Source organism: Trichosurus vulpecula, chromosome 4, assembly GCF_011100635.1.
Source record: "Trichosurus vulpecula isolate mTriVul1 chromosome 4, mTriVul1.pri, whole genome shotgun sequence".
NCBI classification, from domain to species: Eukaryota; Metazoa; Chordata; class Mammalia; order Diprotodontia; family Phalangeridae; genus Trichosurus; species Trichosurus vulpecula.
In genome coordinates this window covers 346,291,969-346,311,379 of record NC_050576.1, presented here as the reverse complement: position 1 = coordinate 346,311,379, position 19,411 = coordinate 346,291,969, and the positions used below count along the sequence as shown (strand labels likewise).

Genomic DNA, 19,411 nt, shown 5'->3' with positions numbered 1-19,411 from the left:
GTGATTGGCCATTTCCTTCTCTAGCTCATTTTACAGTTGAGGAAACTGAAGAAAACAAGGTTAAGTGATATGCCCAGGGTCATACAGCTAATTAATGTCTGAGGCCACATTTGAACTCTGGAAGATGAGTCTCCATGTCTTTGGGCCCAGCATTCTATCTACTGTGCCATTTAACTCCCTTCTCTATGTGCTTACCATATAACAGGCACTGTGCTAAGTGCTGGGGATACGCAAAGAAGCAAAAGACAATCCCTGTCTTCTAGGAGCTCACAATCTAGTGAGGGTGACAACATGCAAACAAATATATACTTGGCAAGCTATATACAAGATAAATAGGCAATACTTAACAGAGAGAAAGCAATGAAGTTTAGAGAAGTTGGGAAAGACTTCCTGTAGAAGATCAGGTTCTAGTTTTGACTTAAAGGAAGGCAGGGAGGTCAGAAGTACAAGTGGAAGTTCAAGGGAGAGCATTCCAAGCTTGGGAGACAGAGAAATTACTTATAACCAAGAGGTGTAATATCTTGTTCATAAAACCGCCAGGAAGCCAGTGTCACTGGATGAAAAAGCATGTATTAGGCAGCAAAATATCATAAGAAGCCTGAAAAGGCAGGAAGGGAGTAGTCATTAAGGGTTTTGAATTCGAAACAGAATATTTTGCATTTGATTCAGGAGACAATTGGAAACTATGTTGGAGTTTACTGGGTATGGTCTGCTGGGGGAGGGAGGACTGACATTACCAGTCCTGTACTTTACTTATGAAACAAACATTTGTCAATTAACCTCCTATGTGCAACACTATGGATAAAAAGTGTCGACTAGTGAAAACTAGTGTCACTGGTATGACCCCAGAACCAAAGTATGGGAGTATGTCAAGGCCAATAAACTGAGCAACTGAAAAATAATCCTTTTTAGCCTCTTGCTTGAATTGTATCTTTAAAGCTGTTCTCTAATGTCTCTCTCCTGCATTTCTCATTCTTTATCAGTCAATGTACAAAATACTTTAGCTTTATTGGTCCTAGAGATATGAGGGCAATCTCCCATTGATATCAAATTGGCCCCCTGCATAATACTCTATATAATTTTGAGAACCTAGAATCTCTGAGACTTCAGTTGGAACATGGGAACTCTCTCTGGCACTCGACTCTGTGCTTTCCACAGCAGTCATGAAGCTCAACATTGAGATTGTTCTTGCTAGCAGCTGTCCACTTCTTCTCCTTGTGAGTAGTGATAAAGTTTGTTAAAACCTATCTTTGTGTGCTGGCCATTCCTCATCTTAATTCCCCTCTTCTACACATTTTTTATACTACAGTTCCTGTCCTCAAAAAAGTAAGCATGCTGTTAAGGGCAGGTAGGACAAAATATTTTCAATATACTCTCATTTCACATACCCCACTAATATTATTTAATTCAATTTAACAACAAGAATAAAAATACCTATTATATAAACAGTTGCTAGATGTTGGGAAAATATTCAGAAGTCAGAATTCTGGTAAGTTGAAACCCTTTGGAACACAGTTATGATTCTGGAAATAGATGAGGGAAAAGAAAGAAAATGAAATAAAAATAATAAAGAAATTTAAATACCAGAATGACAATTAAAAAGGTCCTTTCATCTCTTAAACAAAAAGAAATTGTTGACCCATCCCCAATATGTTTACAATTATATACATAACTGTAGTACATTCACTATATAACATGTAATACAATTTGTTTAATCATGTGCAGTATAAATATTTCACAAAAATTGAAATTATGAAAATATGAGGAAAACTTGTAATGGTGATAGATCCTACTGTCAGGGGAACTATTGAATAGCCAATTGACATATCTATGCACTAGGAATATCACTTTGGCAGTTGAGTAGTGGCTGTATTAGAAAAAGGACCAATTATGAGGGCACTAGGAGAAAGGTGCCAAATTCCTGAAACTGAGTTGTAGTTACATAATTAGATAGTAAATAGCAGAGTGTGGAGTTGTGCAGGAAGAAACAACAAGATTTGGTAAGTTACTGTATATGGGAAATGAGAATGAGAGCCCTAGGATCACACCGAAGTTTGAACATGAGTGATATGAAAGATGGTACTGCCTTTAACAGTAAATAAAAATTCTGGAATAGGGAGTAGAGATGGGTTTGGGAGGGAAAGATAATGTATTGAAACTCGTGAACACAACAACCCATTCTTGTCTATTAATTCTGTGAGCCTTATTCTGATATATTAAAAAAAAAATAAAAGAAGGAAGGATGCATGGAAGGGTTGGCGCTTTTGCTCACTGGAGAGGAGCCTGGATGAAAAATAGGGTCTTCCTGCCAAGAAGCATCTGCTGCAGCTACAAAGTGCCATCAAGGGGAAGAGTGCAGAGACTGTAAGGTAGGAAAGAATTTAACCTGAGTAGCTTCTAAGGATGTCGATGTTCAGTTCAGTTTACAATCACTTTGAGCATTCACATATAATCATAGAAAGCCAGGAATAAAAATGTACAAAGTGAGGAAAAAATAATAGTTTACATTCTCATTTATACAGATTTAGGCTTTAGAGTAGGAAAAATATAATGAAAGCATCATAAATCTTATTACTATAAAATGTTTACATGGTCAAATAAACTGAAAATTAACTTAAAAAAAACAACACCCAAGCTCCAAATGGGAGGGGGAGACGCAAGATGGCAGCAGCCGCGAACTCAGGCTCTAGTCTCCCGCTGTTCGACTTCCCGACTTGGGCAGGTAAACCCCCACCTGGTTTACATCTGGATGTAGTCAAAGGAGACAAGTTAATTGAGAAACTGATCATTGATGAAAAGAAGTATTACCTGTTTGGGAGAAACCCTGACCTATGTGATTTTACCATTGATCACCAGTCTTGCTCTCGAGTCCATGCTGCCTTGGTCTACCACAAGCACCTGAAGAGAGTTTTCCTAATAGATCTCAACAGTACACATGGCACGTTCTTGGGTCACATTCGATTGGAACCTCACAAGCCACAGCAGATCCCCATTGACTCCACAGTCTCATTTGGTGCATCTACCCGGGCATACACTCTTCGTGAGAAGCCTCAGACGTTGCCATCAGCGGTGAAAGGAGATGAGAAAATGGGCGGAGAGGATGATGAACTCAAGGGCCTACTGGGCCTCCCTGAAGAGGAGACCGAGCTTGATAACTTGACAGAGTTCAACACAGCCCATAACAAACGGATTTCCACTCTCACCATTGAGGAAGGGAATTTGGACATCCAGAGACCAAAGCGGAAACGGAAGAACTCTAGGGTAACGTACAGTGAAGATGATGACATCATCAATCCAGAGGACGTGAATCCTTCCGTTGGCAGATTCAGAAACATGGTACAGACTGCAGTGGTCCCAGTTAAGAAGAAACGTGTCAAGGGCCCTGGCTCACTCAGTTTGGAGGAGTCAGTGAGCAGGCGCATGCAGAACTTTCCATTCAGCGGAGGATTGCATGGGGGTCTGCCCCCTACCCACAGTGAGGCGGGCTCTCAGTCACATAGCATACATGGGACTTCGCTTATTGGTGGCCTGCCCATGCCCTACCCAAACCTCGCTCCTGAGGTAGACTTGACCCCTGTTGTGCCATCAGCAGTGAATATGAAGCCTGCACCAAACCCTGCGGTCTACAATCCTGAAGCTGTAAACGAGCCCAAGAAGAAGAAATATGCAAAGGAGGCTTGGCCTGGCAAGAAGCCCACACCCTCCTTATTGATTTGATATTTTTGGTCCTGGGGTGGGGTGGGAATTGGGTGGAAGGGAGGTTTGGGGAGCTAATGAACTGAGGAAAAAAAAAACAACAACAACACCCAAGTCCTGAAAAAATATGCTTCTTGCAAAACTAAAACAAAATAAAACACCAAACTTCTGACAAATAAAAAAATATAGAACAAATTGATTGAAGGGGTACTTTTTGCTGACCAAAAAGTGTGATGCCTCTTGAGAAATTACTAGAGTACTTTGGTGTTATTTTAGCTATGTATTGCCCCAATTTTTTTCGCAGAATCACAGAATTTTAGAACTGAAAGGGAACTTAGCAACCATTTACTCTAATCCCACAAGGGTACCTACTATAATATACCAGAAAATTGACATAAAATTTCTTCCATCGATTGAAAAAGGGAGTTATGTAGTTGTGTTAGAAGCCATGCCTAAGCTATAGTAATGAGAGTAGCATATGCCCCTTCTTCCTATCCTCCAATTATCACAACCTTGAACTTGATATGTCACCTAAAGTAGCTCACAGAATGATCAAATAAGTGTCAGAAGTTGTATTTGAACCCAGTTCACATGATATAATGAGAGTACTGCTAAATTTGAAACCAGAAGACCTATGTTCAAATACTGGCTCTTCTACTTACTATGATGTTGGATAATCAGTCAGCCAATTATCTCATATTTATTATGTATCTAGCATGTGCTAGACACTAATCTCTTGGGGCCATTTTTGCCCCTAATTTCTAAAATGAGGGGCTTAGATTATATGTCTTGTAAAGTCCTATCCAGTTTTATATCTATGATTTTACCATTTCACTTTTGAATAGCTCTAAAGGTTAGTTAGTTTTCCTTGACATCTAGACTAAATTATTTCTTTGAAACTTCAAATTATTGCTCCTGGTTCTGCTCTCAGGGACCAAACAGAAAAAAAAGTTAGTCTCTTTTCTACAGTTACCTTCTACGTACTTGAATCAATCATCAGCTCCTGTTTCTTCCCACCCTCACTTTCAATTGATTCTCATACAATTAACTGGAAGTCCCTCAATAGATTGCTTGCCCTTTTATGAGTACTGTACAATTCTTCAATGTCTTTTATTAGCTGTGATTCCCAAATTTAAATACAGAATTCCAAATATGTTCTAATCAGGGCAGTATGCAGAGGGATTAACAACACTTTTTTCTTGTAAGGTTTGCTTGTCTTAAAGAGGTCCAATATCTCATTAATTCTTTTGTTTGCTTGTTTTTGGCTCACAATGACTTTCATGTTGAATGTCAGATCATATACCCTGAGCTTTCAAATTCTGGTGAAAAATAGATTTTTTTCCAAATAAATTTATCTAACCATGATTTCTCCACCCAACACTTGTGAATCTGATTGTCTGGGCCTAAATAGATGACATTACATTTTTCCTAACTAAAATTCACATTATTAGATTCTACCCAAAGCCTTAGACAGGCAATATCTTTTTAGATTCTTACCTTCATCCAGTCTTTGTGAGAAGACCATAGCAGAATTCAGAAAACGCCTTTGGCGATTTACGTATTATTGTTTCCTGATAAAAGACAGTACAGAGTGGCTGAAGAGATTTTTTTTTTAAAATTGCACTTTTGAATGCAGAAGTTGAAAAGGCATAACCCATTGTAGTAAAAAAAAATTGTTAAAAAAAATCTTCAAACAGTTTGTTATAGGCCTTAGCTTTCAGTAATAAACATGGCAGAGACACCTACCATCTTCACCACTGAGCTGCAATCATATTAATTCAATAAACTTTGTGAGCACTGCTTTGGCTGGAAAATAGCTTGACTACTAAGAACTAAATGTTTCCTTCTATGGGGGAAGCAAAACAAGGCATCATATGTGGGTTTATATATGGTTCATGATCAAAGAGGAGCAAAATTATATCACTATGTTGTGGTCAAGGAACAATGTGTGTGACTGATCAGACCAATTCTAGCTCAGAAGGCTCTACCACCCTTCAGAAACAAATAGTTTATATGAACATTTGGAATAAGATGTCTCTAAATTTGCACATCTCATATTTCTTTTGAGCTATTGGAATTTTCCTTTACTTGTAGAGCAAGTGCTTTCTTTGATACAGCATGCCTGCATCTCCCATGTCTCATGATCAATTCCAAAGTTATTCAGAAAGACCTCGAGAGTGGCCTTGTATCTCTTCATTTGACCTCCATGTAAGTGCTTACCTTGCTTGAGTTGTCCTTGAAATCGTCTTTTATGCAAATGTACATTTCCTGTAAACAACATTCATTGCCAGATAATTGGAGTTGCTCTTTCTGTAGTAGAATTGGTATGCTTGTCAGCTCAGCTGGACAAAGAACCTCAGTGTCCTGGCCCTTATCTTACCAGGTGATCTTGGGAATCTTCCAAAGACAATTCAAATGGAAGTGATTCAGTTTCCTGGCATGGTACTGCTGTAGTGTCCAGGTTTCACAGACATACAATGAGGTTAGCACAATGGCTCTGTAGACCAGTTTGGTAGGCAGCCTAATATCTCTTTTTTTCCCCATACTTTCCTTTGGATTCTCCCAAACACTGAGCTCACTCTGGAAATGTGTGCATTGACTTGATCATCTGTGTGTACATCCCTGGAATGTATACTCCCAAGATAAGCAAACTTACCCATAGCATTTGAAAGTTCTCCATTTGCTGTAACTAATGGTTCTACATATGGATTGTGTGGTGCTGGCTGATAGAGAAGCTCTGTTTTCTTGGTGTTAATTGTCAGACCCACATTAGTATAAGCACCAGAGAATTGATCCATCTGTGAACAAAACATCATGTGCCAACTCTCCCTACACTTTTGTTTTGGCTTATAACCTTTCCAAGTTAAATAATTTAACATCAGTGTATCCTTGATGCTGTTTTCATCCTCATGGATGGTGTCTGACAACATTGCTGAAAACACGATGCTAAAAACCATGGGAGCAAACACACAGCCATTGGTGATTGGGAAAGCATGAGAGCATCTTCTATTACCTAGAATTGTGCATGCATGCTGTCATGGAATTCAATGACTGCTGAAATATATTTAATATGTAAATTAGTCAGAAAGTTTAGGGGCGGTTTTGTTTAATTCATATCATACTGTTATTGTTGCTATTTTTAAAAAATTTGAATGGGTCTTTATATCTTTAAAATCCTTTGAGCTTTCTGAAGGCCATGCCATGCAACAAAGTATCTATACTGGTATAATTTCTCACATTTTAAATGAATAGTTTATCTCTTGACTAGGACTAGAAGGTACCATTGTGCCTTCTTTTTTGTTTGTTTTTATTGCCTTGGAGCATAGCTTTCTGGTTCTCTCCATAACTCAAAAGATAGTACAGATGTATGTGACCTAGGGGGTAATGTCCTGATGTGACGCTAGCCCTGTGAAACTTTGAGATGATAAATTTCGTGCCTTTAAGCTGCTTTAGTTACTGGCTGAACTGAAAAAGGAGGAAGAAAGTGAGCAGGAGAGAACAATTTTATTGAGTATTAAAAAAGGCATAATTTGTAGAGCATTGCAATTGTTTTAGTGTATAATTTTGAATTGGATGCCAGTATACACATGTAGTATTTATTAATATAAAATTTTTGTGTGATAAGTTTGTTGGTTTAGTTTTTATACACATGCTATACTCTCTGGGAATCTGGAAGAACAAAGTGTTTCCCAGATAGTTGCTTCAGAAGGGAACTGCAAATTTTATATGTAGTACATATGTTGTTTGAAATTTGTGAACTTATTGCATATTATTTATATCAAAATCATAATTACTGTGAAGGAACTAAAAGATGTAGGCTGGGGTAAGATCTTCCCTTCCTTATCCCCAGACCATGAGCTCTACTGCAACATCAGCCTTTCCCCATGTCCTGCTATCTCTTTCCTCCCCAAGGAAAATCATGCTTCCCCCTCTTTCTGCCTCTCCTCATCTCACTGCTTCCTGAGGCTTTCCCAGAGCATGTAGTTTATGGTATTTGTCCAGGGTTACAAATTCCTAGTTACAGTTTTGCATCAGAATTCATGAAGGTGAAATTTTTTAAAAGTTGCTGCAATGACTCAAAACATTATGAAACTTGAATTAAAAGATAGTTTACACTTGTATAGCACTTGAAATTTGCAAAGCACTTAAAACCATGGTTTCATTTGATTGTCACAACAACCCTTTGCAGAGAATTTTCTTAAGCAAGAGAAATAGGACCTCTCAGGAGAGACATACACATAAGCATGGATCTGATGACTGTGGGCCAAACATAGGAGAGCAAACTAGGAAAAAATGTATTAGCATGCCAAGGAAATTGCTAACAATAGCTATGGTTTCCTAGGGAATATATTTAGGTTTTTTTAATTTATTTATTTATTTTTTTTAGCTTTTCAAAGCCACTTAGAGTAAATAGCAAATCAGAAGCAGCTTCAGAAATTTGGGATAGACAAGTAACACAGGCAAGAAAGAAGTAGTGAGAGGGGTAACCATTCAAGGGGAAAAAATAGAGGAGGAGGCTGCTGAGGGAAGATTCGCCATGCATACAGCAACTGGGAGGGTTGCTATGGGAATGAGTAGTTGCCTTCCATGTTCAAGGATAGGAGAAAAGGTGAAACAAAAAAAATACATATTTTAAGTTGTGAAAGAGGTCCTATTTTCAGTTTTCTTGTGCCTATAAGTTAGGTGTTATTGTTACCACTTTTTCACAGCTGAGGAAACTGAGGTTCATCAATATTAAGTTAATTAGTGTCAGTCATACTGTTATTGAAGTGTCTGATCTGAAATTCAATGCCAGGTCTATCTGACTTCCAAGACCAGTAACTTACATTGATCTGACTTTATTTACATAATACACATAACTATAAATGTATTAAATAGTATAATAGTATATAAAATGCATATACACACGTATATGTGTGTATATATTAATGTATGTATACATAGACATATAGATACATGTGTTTGTATGTGCATCTATGCATTCATGCATGTATGTATATATGTATATTCATATTCATCTTCTCTTCTGTCTTTGAATAGGGAATGTCTCCTCATTCCCATAAGGAATCTTGCCAAATATGTGTATGGCAAATATTCCTTTGAAAGATCTCCCCCCCATTTTTTTCCCTTGACTTATTCCCGCTTTCTCTACTCCTCCCTCTCCTATTTTGCTTATCTATCCTAAGTTTCCACAGAATGCTTCTGATTGACTGTGTACTCTGAGTGGCCATATAGAAGGCTCTATATATAGTGGTCTGACATTTACATATATCTGTGTATATCTTTATACACATACATAAAACATAATCAGTAGATAAATATATACATACATATAGACAACATTTAAAGACTTTAATTAGCAATATTTTATCTATATATAGCAAAGTACATTTTCCTTGAATTTTTAAATCATTTACATTTGTAAATTTCACACTACATGCTATTGAAAAGAAATAATAATTTGGGAAAATAGATCTAGCTTCAGGAGACATTGGCACAATCGTAAATGGTCTAAGAGTTGTCAATTACCACATGCAGCTTTTAAACATTTAAATTACCATCCTGAGGCTCTGCATATTGATTCTTTTTCAGTGCTAAATCTTTAACTGAAGAAAAAAGAAATCATTGAACCTTTCACTCAAGATTGTTCTTCCATTATATTACTATGATAACCCCTCAGTTTGGAATCCATTTTGATGATATAAAACTCTTATCCTTGAATTCTGAGTAAACCAGTGAGGAAGACCAACAAAAACATCCTACTTGGCTTTATTGAACACTGTTTTTCCCTAAAAATATGAATGGGCTACAATGAATTTAGGACAATTTTAAGATGATAATTTGCGGTATATATATCTACACAGAGTAATATTTATTTTTATTTTTAATCATCATTACATGCTGAAATAATTTCAACCAACCAATGTTTTAATTAAATTCTTCCACAAACCCACCCTCCAATCCCTTTGTCACTCAATTAATAGGCAGAAATTGTGCTGGAGATACAAACAAACAAATGATAGCAACAATGAAAACAAAACGGGGTGTGATCTCAAGGAGTTTACATTCAGTGGTTACACTCCTCTTCCTCCAGTGGTAGGGAGAGGAACAACGTACGTATAAAAGTATAGCCTCAGTTTAAATACCTACAACATAAGTATATAATAGAGAAATATATATCAGAGAAACCCAAGGTAATTGTGACACACTATCAGTTAGGCTGGGGGACCAACCAAAGATTCTTCAACTAGAAGGTGGTACATGAGCTGAGCTTTGAAGGAAATAAGGGATTCAAAGAGCCAGTAATAAATAGATTGCATTCCAGGAAAAGTTTACAACCTGTCTTACAGAAGGCAATCAAAAATCTGGAATACTATTTTGTCAAGGCTTACACATTTATGGATGGAAACGGATATATTAGTTTGAAATTTAAGTTTTTGGAAACTTTGTGACCATAGGAAGAGAATCTAGAGGCTTTAAAATTATTTTTGATTGTATGTCTTACTATTGAAATTTTGCTGACATGCAACTGCTTCAAATTACTTTTTTTGATATAGAGAATCTCTAGGTCAACTTTTGTTTCTCTTAGCTTGAGTTTGTTTGAATTATTTTGCTATCATATTTAGGTAAATGTTTCCTGCCTAGACTTCTGACTTTCTTGGCTTGATTGACTTTGTGACTTTGAGACCCTACATGTTCCAGTGGAAAGGATTGGATTTGGATTAAGTACCTCTGGGTTTGAATCCTAATTCAGCCACTTACTTCTCATGTAACCATGGGCAAATCATTTAACTCTGATGGGTCTCACTTTCCTCATATGTATAATGCAGAGATTGACTAGATGACTTCCAATGTCACTTCTATTTCTAAACATATGATCCTATAGCCAAGTGGTGGCAAATTTAAATAGAAGCAAATCCCTACAGCAGCACATTGACTTAGAAAACCACAAATTAACATTATCTATGATTTGAATTATTTTTATTTATTTTCTTATGCATTTCCCAATAATATTTTAATCTAATTCAGGCTGCACTTCAAAGTTTCACAGGCTGAGAGTTGGGGACCTCTGCTATAATCTATCTTAGTTTTGTCCTTGGCCCTGATATTTTTTCCCTATTTGGATCACAACCCTTAAATTTGTGTATGCCAATCCAGACATCAAATAAAGTTCTTCCTCTTTTGAGACGAAGTCAGGAGGATCAGGGTTCAAATTCAACTTCAGCTCCTTACTATCTATATGACCTGTGCAAGGCATAACCTTTGAGAACTTTGGTTTCCTTATCTCTAAATGATTATATGAACCCAAATCTCCTACATATATAAGCCTCTACAACTTCATTTTCCTCTGTATTCCAAAGGGATTTTAGAGACATTTCTGATTTTAATTGGGCCTTGAGAGTATGATGGGGAAAAATACATAAATACTTCAATATTGCACAGTGAAAAGAACCTCAGCTTTGGAGTCAGAGTACCAGAGTTCAAATCCTGTCTCTGTTGCTTACTCCCTGTGCTTCTTTGGCAAATCAGTTCTCCTCCCTGGCCTCTGGTTCCTCTTGTGCAAAATGAGGGAGCTCAATTGTATGGGTTCTAAAATAACATTCAGTTTTAAATTTATGATCCTCTGATTCAAATACAACAATAACTTCAACAACACTTAGAATAAGAGGAAGGTCAGCTGGTCAGACAGTGTTAGGAGACAGGAAGAAGGCTAGAGTGTCTAGTATAATACTTTGCTCATCATTAGGTGTTTAATAAGACTTTTGTTGACTGATTGCCTTGTTATCTCAGAGAGAAGTGGTTATCTGTATGGTAGTTCCAAAGGTGATAGTCAGTCAACTATAGCATTTAGTCTGACACTGTTCTTACTGACAATAAACTTGAATCTCTTTATTATATAACCTGCTACTGTTGAAATACACTCTTCTGTAAAATATAATGAGAGATAAACCCAAGGTATCCCCAAGTTTCCACATGTGTAAGAGCTCTGTTGTTTAAAAGTCTCATCCTGTAACTCTATGCTCACTTCATGTCCAGCATGACTCATTTTCCAGAGTTTTCCACATCCTTATGAACACCCTTCCTGCCCTAAATATACCCCCATCCTGAGACCTGTTCTCCTGATAGGTGAGTCCTTATCCCAAACCACAGTTTCATGAGGGGACCCAGCTATGCTCATTTCATTCCTAGATTAATTCATTCTCTGACTCCACCTCCTTACCAAGAGCCTTGCCTTCTTCTTCCCAACCCCTCTCTGAAGCTAACCTGTTCTGTTTCCCCCTCTCTCCCCCCAGTAGAATATATAAGCTTCTGGAGGATAGGTACTGAATTTTTTGCTTATATTTGTATCCCTGTTACTTAGTACAATCCCTGAGATAGTAATTACTTATAAGTACTCTTTATCTGTAGGGAAGGATAGGGATAGGTAAAGGGATTGGATTTGTGTTTAAGTAACTCTCTGTCAAGGTAGGGAAATTTCCTCTGCCAGCATAAGCCAGCAACTTCTCTGCAATGTATAGAATTAGAGAGTTGCCTTTAACTACGAGAGCTTTTGAGTCATGGTTGCAGTCACTATGAGTCAGAACTGGAACTTGACCTCAGATTTTCCTGGTTTCAACTATCAGCTATGAGATGCTGTCTCTCATTATGTTAGTTTCTTTACATGAAGAAAAATATGCCACCCTCCCCTTTCTAAAAACCCTTGTTCCAGGTTACTTCTCTGGCTAAAAAGTGAAATGAAATGTAAACTATTATATATATATATATATATATATATATATATATATATATATATATATATATATATATATATATATATATATATATATATATATATATCAGTAACACAAATTTAATTCATTTTTCCCTACTCAGATCTCTGGAAAAATATCCAAGAAAGTAACTGATGGTTTATTTCTTTAAGATTATTACCTTATATTATACATTATACACACACACACACAAACACACACACTCACACACACACACACACACACACACACACATGTACTAACATAAATTTCATCTTAGCAAGATCACAATATAGGGATTACAAGACCCAGTAATAAAACTCCAAGTAACATCATAGTGCACACATAAAGGTTTAGCCATCTCACAGCCTAGCAGCAACAACCTTCCTTTTAATGACTGAGTTCATGGCTTTACATTTACTAAAGGAACACATTCCAAGAAACTATTGGCACATGACAGCTATTGTTCATTGCTCTGAAATATCAAAGTCATAGATAAGGGGAAGAAGGTGGGTGTTACTCCATAGTGTGAATGAGGCCTGTGAGAAAAACAGAGCAAAATAAATCCTCAACTTACATAAGATCAGGCTAGGTTTGTTGAGGATGAGGTGAAGTTCAGGAATCCCAAGATTGGAGTTCCCAGACAGGGTCATTGAGGGGAGTACCCCTCAAGGACCACAGTACTGAAGAGGGTTGGGGCCATATGGAATGGATTCATGATCTCATGCATTCTTTAAGTCAAGGTGGCAAAGATTTATTATGCTTTTCAGCAGGCAAGAGTTCCTAGGGAACCTGCAACCTTACAAGGGTGCAGGTAAAGTTTATATAGGTTAAACTTTAGTAAGACATGTGTCAAATATGTTAAGTAGGTGATTTCAGGGAGTGGCTAAGGGGTGGTCAGTTCTTAAAGGAACATGAAATTTTAGTATCTACTTTGCAGAGTGGGGGAGGCTACACAGAAATGTAGTTTTAAGCCTGAAATGTTACTAAGTCAACTAATGGTCAGGGCTGACTGGGAAATACCCAGGCTGCTTCCATCAGTGTCTTGTTAGACAAGATAAATGTAAAGGAGTATACATATGTCTAGGTCTAGCATGCACATGATAGGTCAGTGAGTAGTGGATATCTCTATGACCCAGTACACAGCCAGTTTATCTAGTACACATCTGGTTCAAACTAATAAATTCTATAGGTACAGCTGGTCACTGTATCAGGAAGAGTTAAATGTTTTGCTGTCCTGTTTTGTAGAGAGAAACCACTAGGGACAGTATTTTGAGACTAGGAAGAGATATGATTTTGGAACTGGATGTGATTTTGGAACTGGGGACCAAGCACAGGCAGCCAGGCATCCCATCGGTTTCATATCATCAGCATAAAAATATGCTTTTTCCTGTCCTATTCCAGAAACAATAAAATTATAAAAGTAACACAAAGAATAATTCATAAGATCTAAAACTGGCAAAAAACCATAAAGATAATCTTGTCCAGCCTCATTTTATAGATGTAAAAACTCCTTCTGAGGGGGGTTGTGTACCTAGCAAATAGCAGAGCTAAAATTCAATCCTATCTACATAGTGGTCTTTTCTCTACTTCACTATATTGCCTCTAATTCTATGATTAAACTATGTCAAACATCAGGGAGTTAATTGTACAGGCATTTTATTAATTTCTAATATGTAAACACTACAAGAAGATCATATTTTTAAACTTAAAAGCAAAAACAAAAAAAATCTATTTGATATGAAATTATAATACAATTCCTAGCGAATCTAAAACCAAGAGTTACTGCTGACTTACAACAGCATAATCTGCCTTATCAGTTTATGACATAAAGACTCTATTCATAAGTATTACTGCTTACTCATAAAAGACAAGTGTCCTAACAAAGCAGTAAGGCTTCCTGGGAAAAATAAATGTAAATGCTTCACTTTTTCCCTAGAAACAATATGCACATGTATGGAGAGTGAGTGCTAAAAGCTCAAATGGAGCTCAAAGTGTTAAGAAAAGGAAAGGATAACAAAAATGACTCATTTTAGCTAAATTGGGGAAAATAGGAGGATCAAAGAAGGCTTAACACAGTTGCTTAGAGTGGATAAAACAATGGTAACAGACAACTGAGTAGGCAGAGCCACTCATTTTTTATTTTGTTTCCTTTTTTTTCTTTTTCAAGGAAAAATAATCTTTAAAGTAGAAGTACAAAAGAAAAAAAGTAATAAGGAATTACTTATAAATAGGGAGACAGTAAAAACAAATAAACCAAAAAAAACCCAACTACCCTAAAAGAATTGATTACTTAGCCCAGATGAACTACATTTCAAAGTAATGCAAAAAAAATGGTCAGAGGTGATTTTTGCCCCAGTGACCTTTTAAAGATGATGGAGAAAGGAGAAATACCATAGGAATAGAAGAGGACATATGTCTCAATTTTTAAGAAAATGGCCAAAAATAGAATTTTTAAAATATAGGTCCAATAACTTGACTTATTTCCTTACAAAATTCAAGAATGTATGATTAAAAAGTAAGTCACATAAAGCTAGAGCTTTACATACTGTAAGATCAATCAGGGGTCAATGGGGGGAGGCAGGGCAGAGACATGTTTTGTAGTGAATTACTTTTTGGCTTATGCCTCTAAGCATCTTGATGATACCATAATTAGACAGATTTTGCCTCCATCCATCATTTTCCTTGAATATATTAGACTGTTCATACATCTAAGTCTGGATAGTTTTAGGTACAAGAGTCTTAATTCTTACATGAGAATTCAAGTCAACATTAAATATTGGTTACAAAATGCCTTATATTTTCCTCCTTAAAACCAATACTCCCTACTCCAGAAAAATATTAATGAATCAGATGAGTTGATAAACAACAAAGCTGTTGCTTCTTCAGTTTGGATTAATCTTATCTGGTTTTGTTCAGTCTTTTTAATCATGTTGGACTCTTTGTGACCCCTTTGGGGTTTTCTTGGTAAAGATACTGCAGTGGTTTGCCATTTACTTCTCCAGCTTATTTTACATATGAGGAAACTAAGGCAAACATAGTTTAGTGACATGCTCAGGGTCACACCACTAGTTAATGTCTGAGGCCAGATTTGAAATCAGGAAGAGGAGTCTTCCTGACTCCAGGCCCAGCAATAAGGCACTTCCTCACCACTGTGCTTAGTCTTCACTGTTCTACTATATACTGACCCATTTCCTGATGCTTACTAACACATGCAGATTTTCCCACTTCTAAAACAAAAACTTCACTTTTTGCTACCAGGTTCTCAAGCTATTTTCCTTTCTCTCTCTCTCTCTTTCGAATAAAACACTTAAGATATTGACCACATTTATGGCCTCCATTTCCTCTCTCCTACCTCTCAACAATTTAAATTGTTCTCTCTAAAAATGTGAATGGTTTTTTTCATTCCTAGATCAAATAGTCCTTTCTCAAATCTTTATCTTTTTTTTGACTTCTTATCTAAATCTTTTGATTTTCTTGACCACCCTTTCTTAATTCATATTCTCTCCACCGAGGTTTTTCATCACACCACTCTTTCTTGGTTCTTTTCCTACCTAACTACTTCTTACTCTCCTTTACTGGATTATTATCTACATAACTAACTGGGAGAAATTCTCTTTCTATACTCTTTCATCCAATGATGTCTTTTAAATAAGGGTGGTCAAGAAAATCAAAAGATTCATTTTTTTTAATTTTTACCAGCACCTGAATTTCCATCATTTTTATGTTGGAGTAGAGGAAGCACAAAATAATTTATTTTGAGTATGTGTTTTCAGGATTGAGTAACTAAACACATCAGTGGCAAAAGAACATGCCTTATCTTTAGATTCTTTATTTTAATACTATCTCTTGATTATAGATGGTGAAATATAGCAACTATTACTCATTCAACCATATCTATAAAACTGAGCTGTTTCTAATAGTTTTGTTATCTTAGACATAAAAAACATACTTTTACTTCCAAGTTGTTATCATCATCATAGTAAAAAAATTAAATTAGCAGAAAGCCACATATTTCTTTCTGAAATATTTCTGTACAAATATAAATATGGATATAAATATATGTGGAAATTCAGGTCTTAGTAAAAAAAGTTTTTAAAAGATTATAAAGTATTTAAAATACTAAAATAATAATATTTTAAAAGTGTAAAACATTTATTTTTATAAAGTAATCAGTTTTTTAAGAGATAGAGGAAAAAGCTTTCTAAAACAATGCAATATAAACCCATTATCCAAAGCCAGTCACTGTGAAAAACAAATTTGTTTAAGTAGCAATTAGAAGAACTAGCTTTGGGGGTGAGAAACCTGTGGACTTGGGGCTACATTTGGCCCTCTAGGTCTACAAGTGCAGCCCTTTTACTGAATCCAAACTAAAGGGCCCTACTGGAGGACCTAGAGGGCCACATATAGCCTTGAGGCTACAAGTTCCCCACTCCTGGAGCTAGTGTTTCTGAGAAAGGTCCTTTTGCAAAAAACATAGGTGTGTTTGCCAGTAATGAAATTAAAGAAAGCTACAATCGAACAACACCATTAGGTTTTTGGCTTTTCTCCCTTTGAAGTGTGAAGTGTCCCCAGACACAATGACTCTTAATCAAAGAGAACTGTGCTTACTGATCCTTTCTCCTTCTTAATCTGCTTCATTAAATAATGAACTCTTTATCATTTTGAAGTAGAATTAGAACAGATTGTCTATTGGGACAACATCTAAATATTGTAATTAAAATAAAAATCACAAGAAGCATCTATCCATTCATGATAAATATACTCTGAGAGTTACCCCAGAAGATGGAGGTTGGGGAGGGGGAGGGGAGCAAATAATTCTCTCTATAATGCTGTTATTTTTTTTTCTTTCTTGAGTCACATTTTGGGTCTTGATGTCTATTTAACATATTGATTTTAAATGAAGAAGATTATAACAATAAATCTTAGTCTCTTGTTGGCTTAACTTTCATTTTCTAATTAAAATAATTAATTCCAAATGAAATATTAAGGAGAAATGATGATTCATTTGTGGCAATGCCATTATAGAAATGTGATCACTTTATCCACAGTGAGTCTCTTTTGCTATTCCAGAATGGTTTATTATGATTCCTGCTGTTGAAGATGATGATGATGATGATGAAATGTTGCTATTGCCATTTCTTCTGTAAATATTGCCTGTACTCATCCACATATTAGATAAAAAGAGAAATAGATACCAATCTGCTTCTCTTTTCTGAAATTCCATCTATTACTTTGGACTTCTTTTTTGTCATTACTATATTATGCTTTTGTATCAGGTTTTACCTTTAAGAAAAGAGAATTGAATTTCTATTTTTCTTCTTTCTCTCTTATTTATTGTTTTTGGTATAGGAATAGTCACTCTCAGACAACAAGAAAGATGATGATGATGCTTATCATTATGACGATAACTTACATTGACAAAGTGCCTTAAGGTTTAAAAAGTGCTTAATGAATATTATCTCATGTTGTATTCAGGATAATTCTGAAAGGTAGATGCTATTTTTCTTTCCATTTTGCATTTGAGAAAATAGGCAGGCAGAGGTTAAGAAACTTGCCCATGGTTATATAACTAAGAAGAATCTGAAGCAAAATTTGGACCCTGGTCTTCCTGAATCAAAGTCTAATAGTTTTATCCATTGTGCCAGCTACCTCAGCATCATCCAGTTAAAACTTTGTAAAATTGTATTTTTTGTCAAATTATATTACCATGCATTCAGAAATATGATTTTTTAGTAGAAGGGATGGGGAAATTCATTGATGAAGAATAATACAGTAACTTCTCCAAGTCACTAAAGCGCTATCCCGAATGTGGAGTAATGAACTCTGACAAAAATAATCAGGTCAGTTTTGGCGGGGGGGTGGGGGGGTGGGAGGGGGAAGATGAATATCAACCTGAAATGATTGATTGATTGATTGAACAGAGCTTCCCACTTGCTGCTGAATCTGATGTACGCACAAGTCTATCTAGAAGCCGTCTACTTAGTATCTTGTAAGGATTTTTAATTGAATGCCTAGACTACTCAGCCCCACCAAACTTACACCATTGTGCTCTACATCAGGGGTCTTAAGCACAAGCTATTTTGGGGTTTTGTCTTTCTGTGCATTCTATCACATGTTTTTAACATAATTAATATATCAAACTAGTATAAGTTAATCTTTTCCTTTCATTCACTTCTCAAACTCCTTACAGTCTCTATCTCAACCGCTTCACTCAATAGTCACAGCTCTTTCCAATGTTGCCAATTATCTCTTCCTTTAGTAGTATATTTTAATTAAAAGATTGTGTTGTGCTATTAAAAATAATTAGTGCTTTTATATTTATATCACCTCAAGATCTATATCTCATTTGCCAAATATTATGTACTTTTCTCCTGATGTTCTTTTCTTCCTGACATCTGCAACATTTTTAACCATATTTTTATCCTTAATTCTCTTCAACCAGTTCTGGTTTTCATGGCTGTAACTGTGCCTACCTAGGGGTTTTTCTCAGTTTCCTTTGTAGGACTATCATTCATGGCCCATCTTTATATGTGGTTGTCCTTAAGGGCTATGCCTTAGGTTTACATCTCTCTGTAAACCACTTTTCATTAGTTAATTCATCAGCTCCCATTGATTTAATTATTATGGAGATAATTCATTGATATATTCAGCCCTCTCTCCTGATCTCCAGGTTTACATTACTGACTGCCTCTTGGACATTTTCAATTAAATGTCCTCCAGGCAAGCATTTAATTACCTCATAACACAAAATGAATCAGGGATTGAGGAGTTGAAAATATTTCATAACAAATATATTTTAGGATTGTAAGTACAGAATGAGATATTTCACTGCCTATTTATAGATGTCTCTTTAAAGCTATTATAGGTCCATCTAGTATACTATAATAGAGCAGATTCATGAATGCTCACCACTGAAAATAAAGAGGATTAGTATACCCGTAAAAGTGACAAACCTCCTAAAT

General features: G+C 36.1%; 1 protein-coding gene across 1 annotated transcript; it reads left to right on the top strand.

The window, feature by feature from the left end:
* The first annotated feature begins 2,661 nt into the window (after window positions 1-2,661).
* LOC118848623 (nuclear inhibitor of protein phosphatase 1-like) lies at window positions 2,662-3,717 on the top strand. Its single transcript, XM_036757591.1, has one exon. The coding sequence runs from the start codon at window positions 2,662-2,664 to the stop codon at window positions 3,715-3,717; it is 1,056 nt and encodes a 351-aa protein (XP_036613486.1).
* Window positions 3,718-19,411: the final 15,694 nt, after the last annotated feature.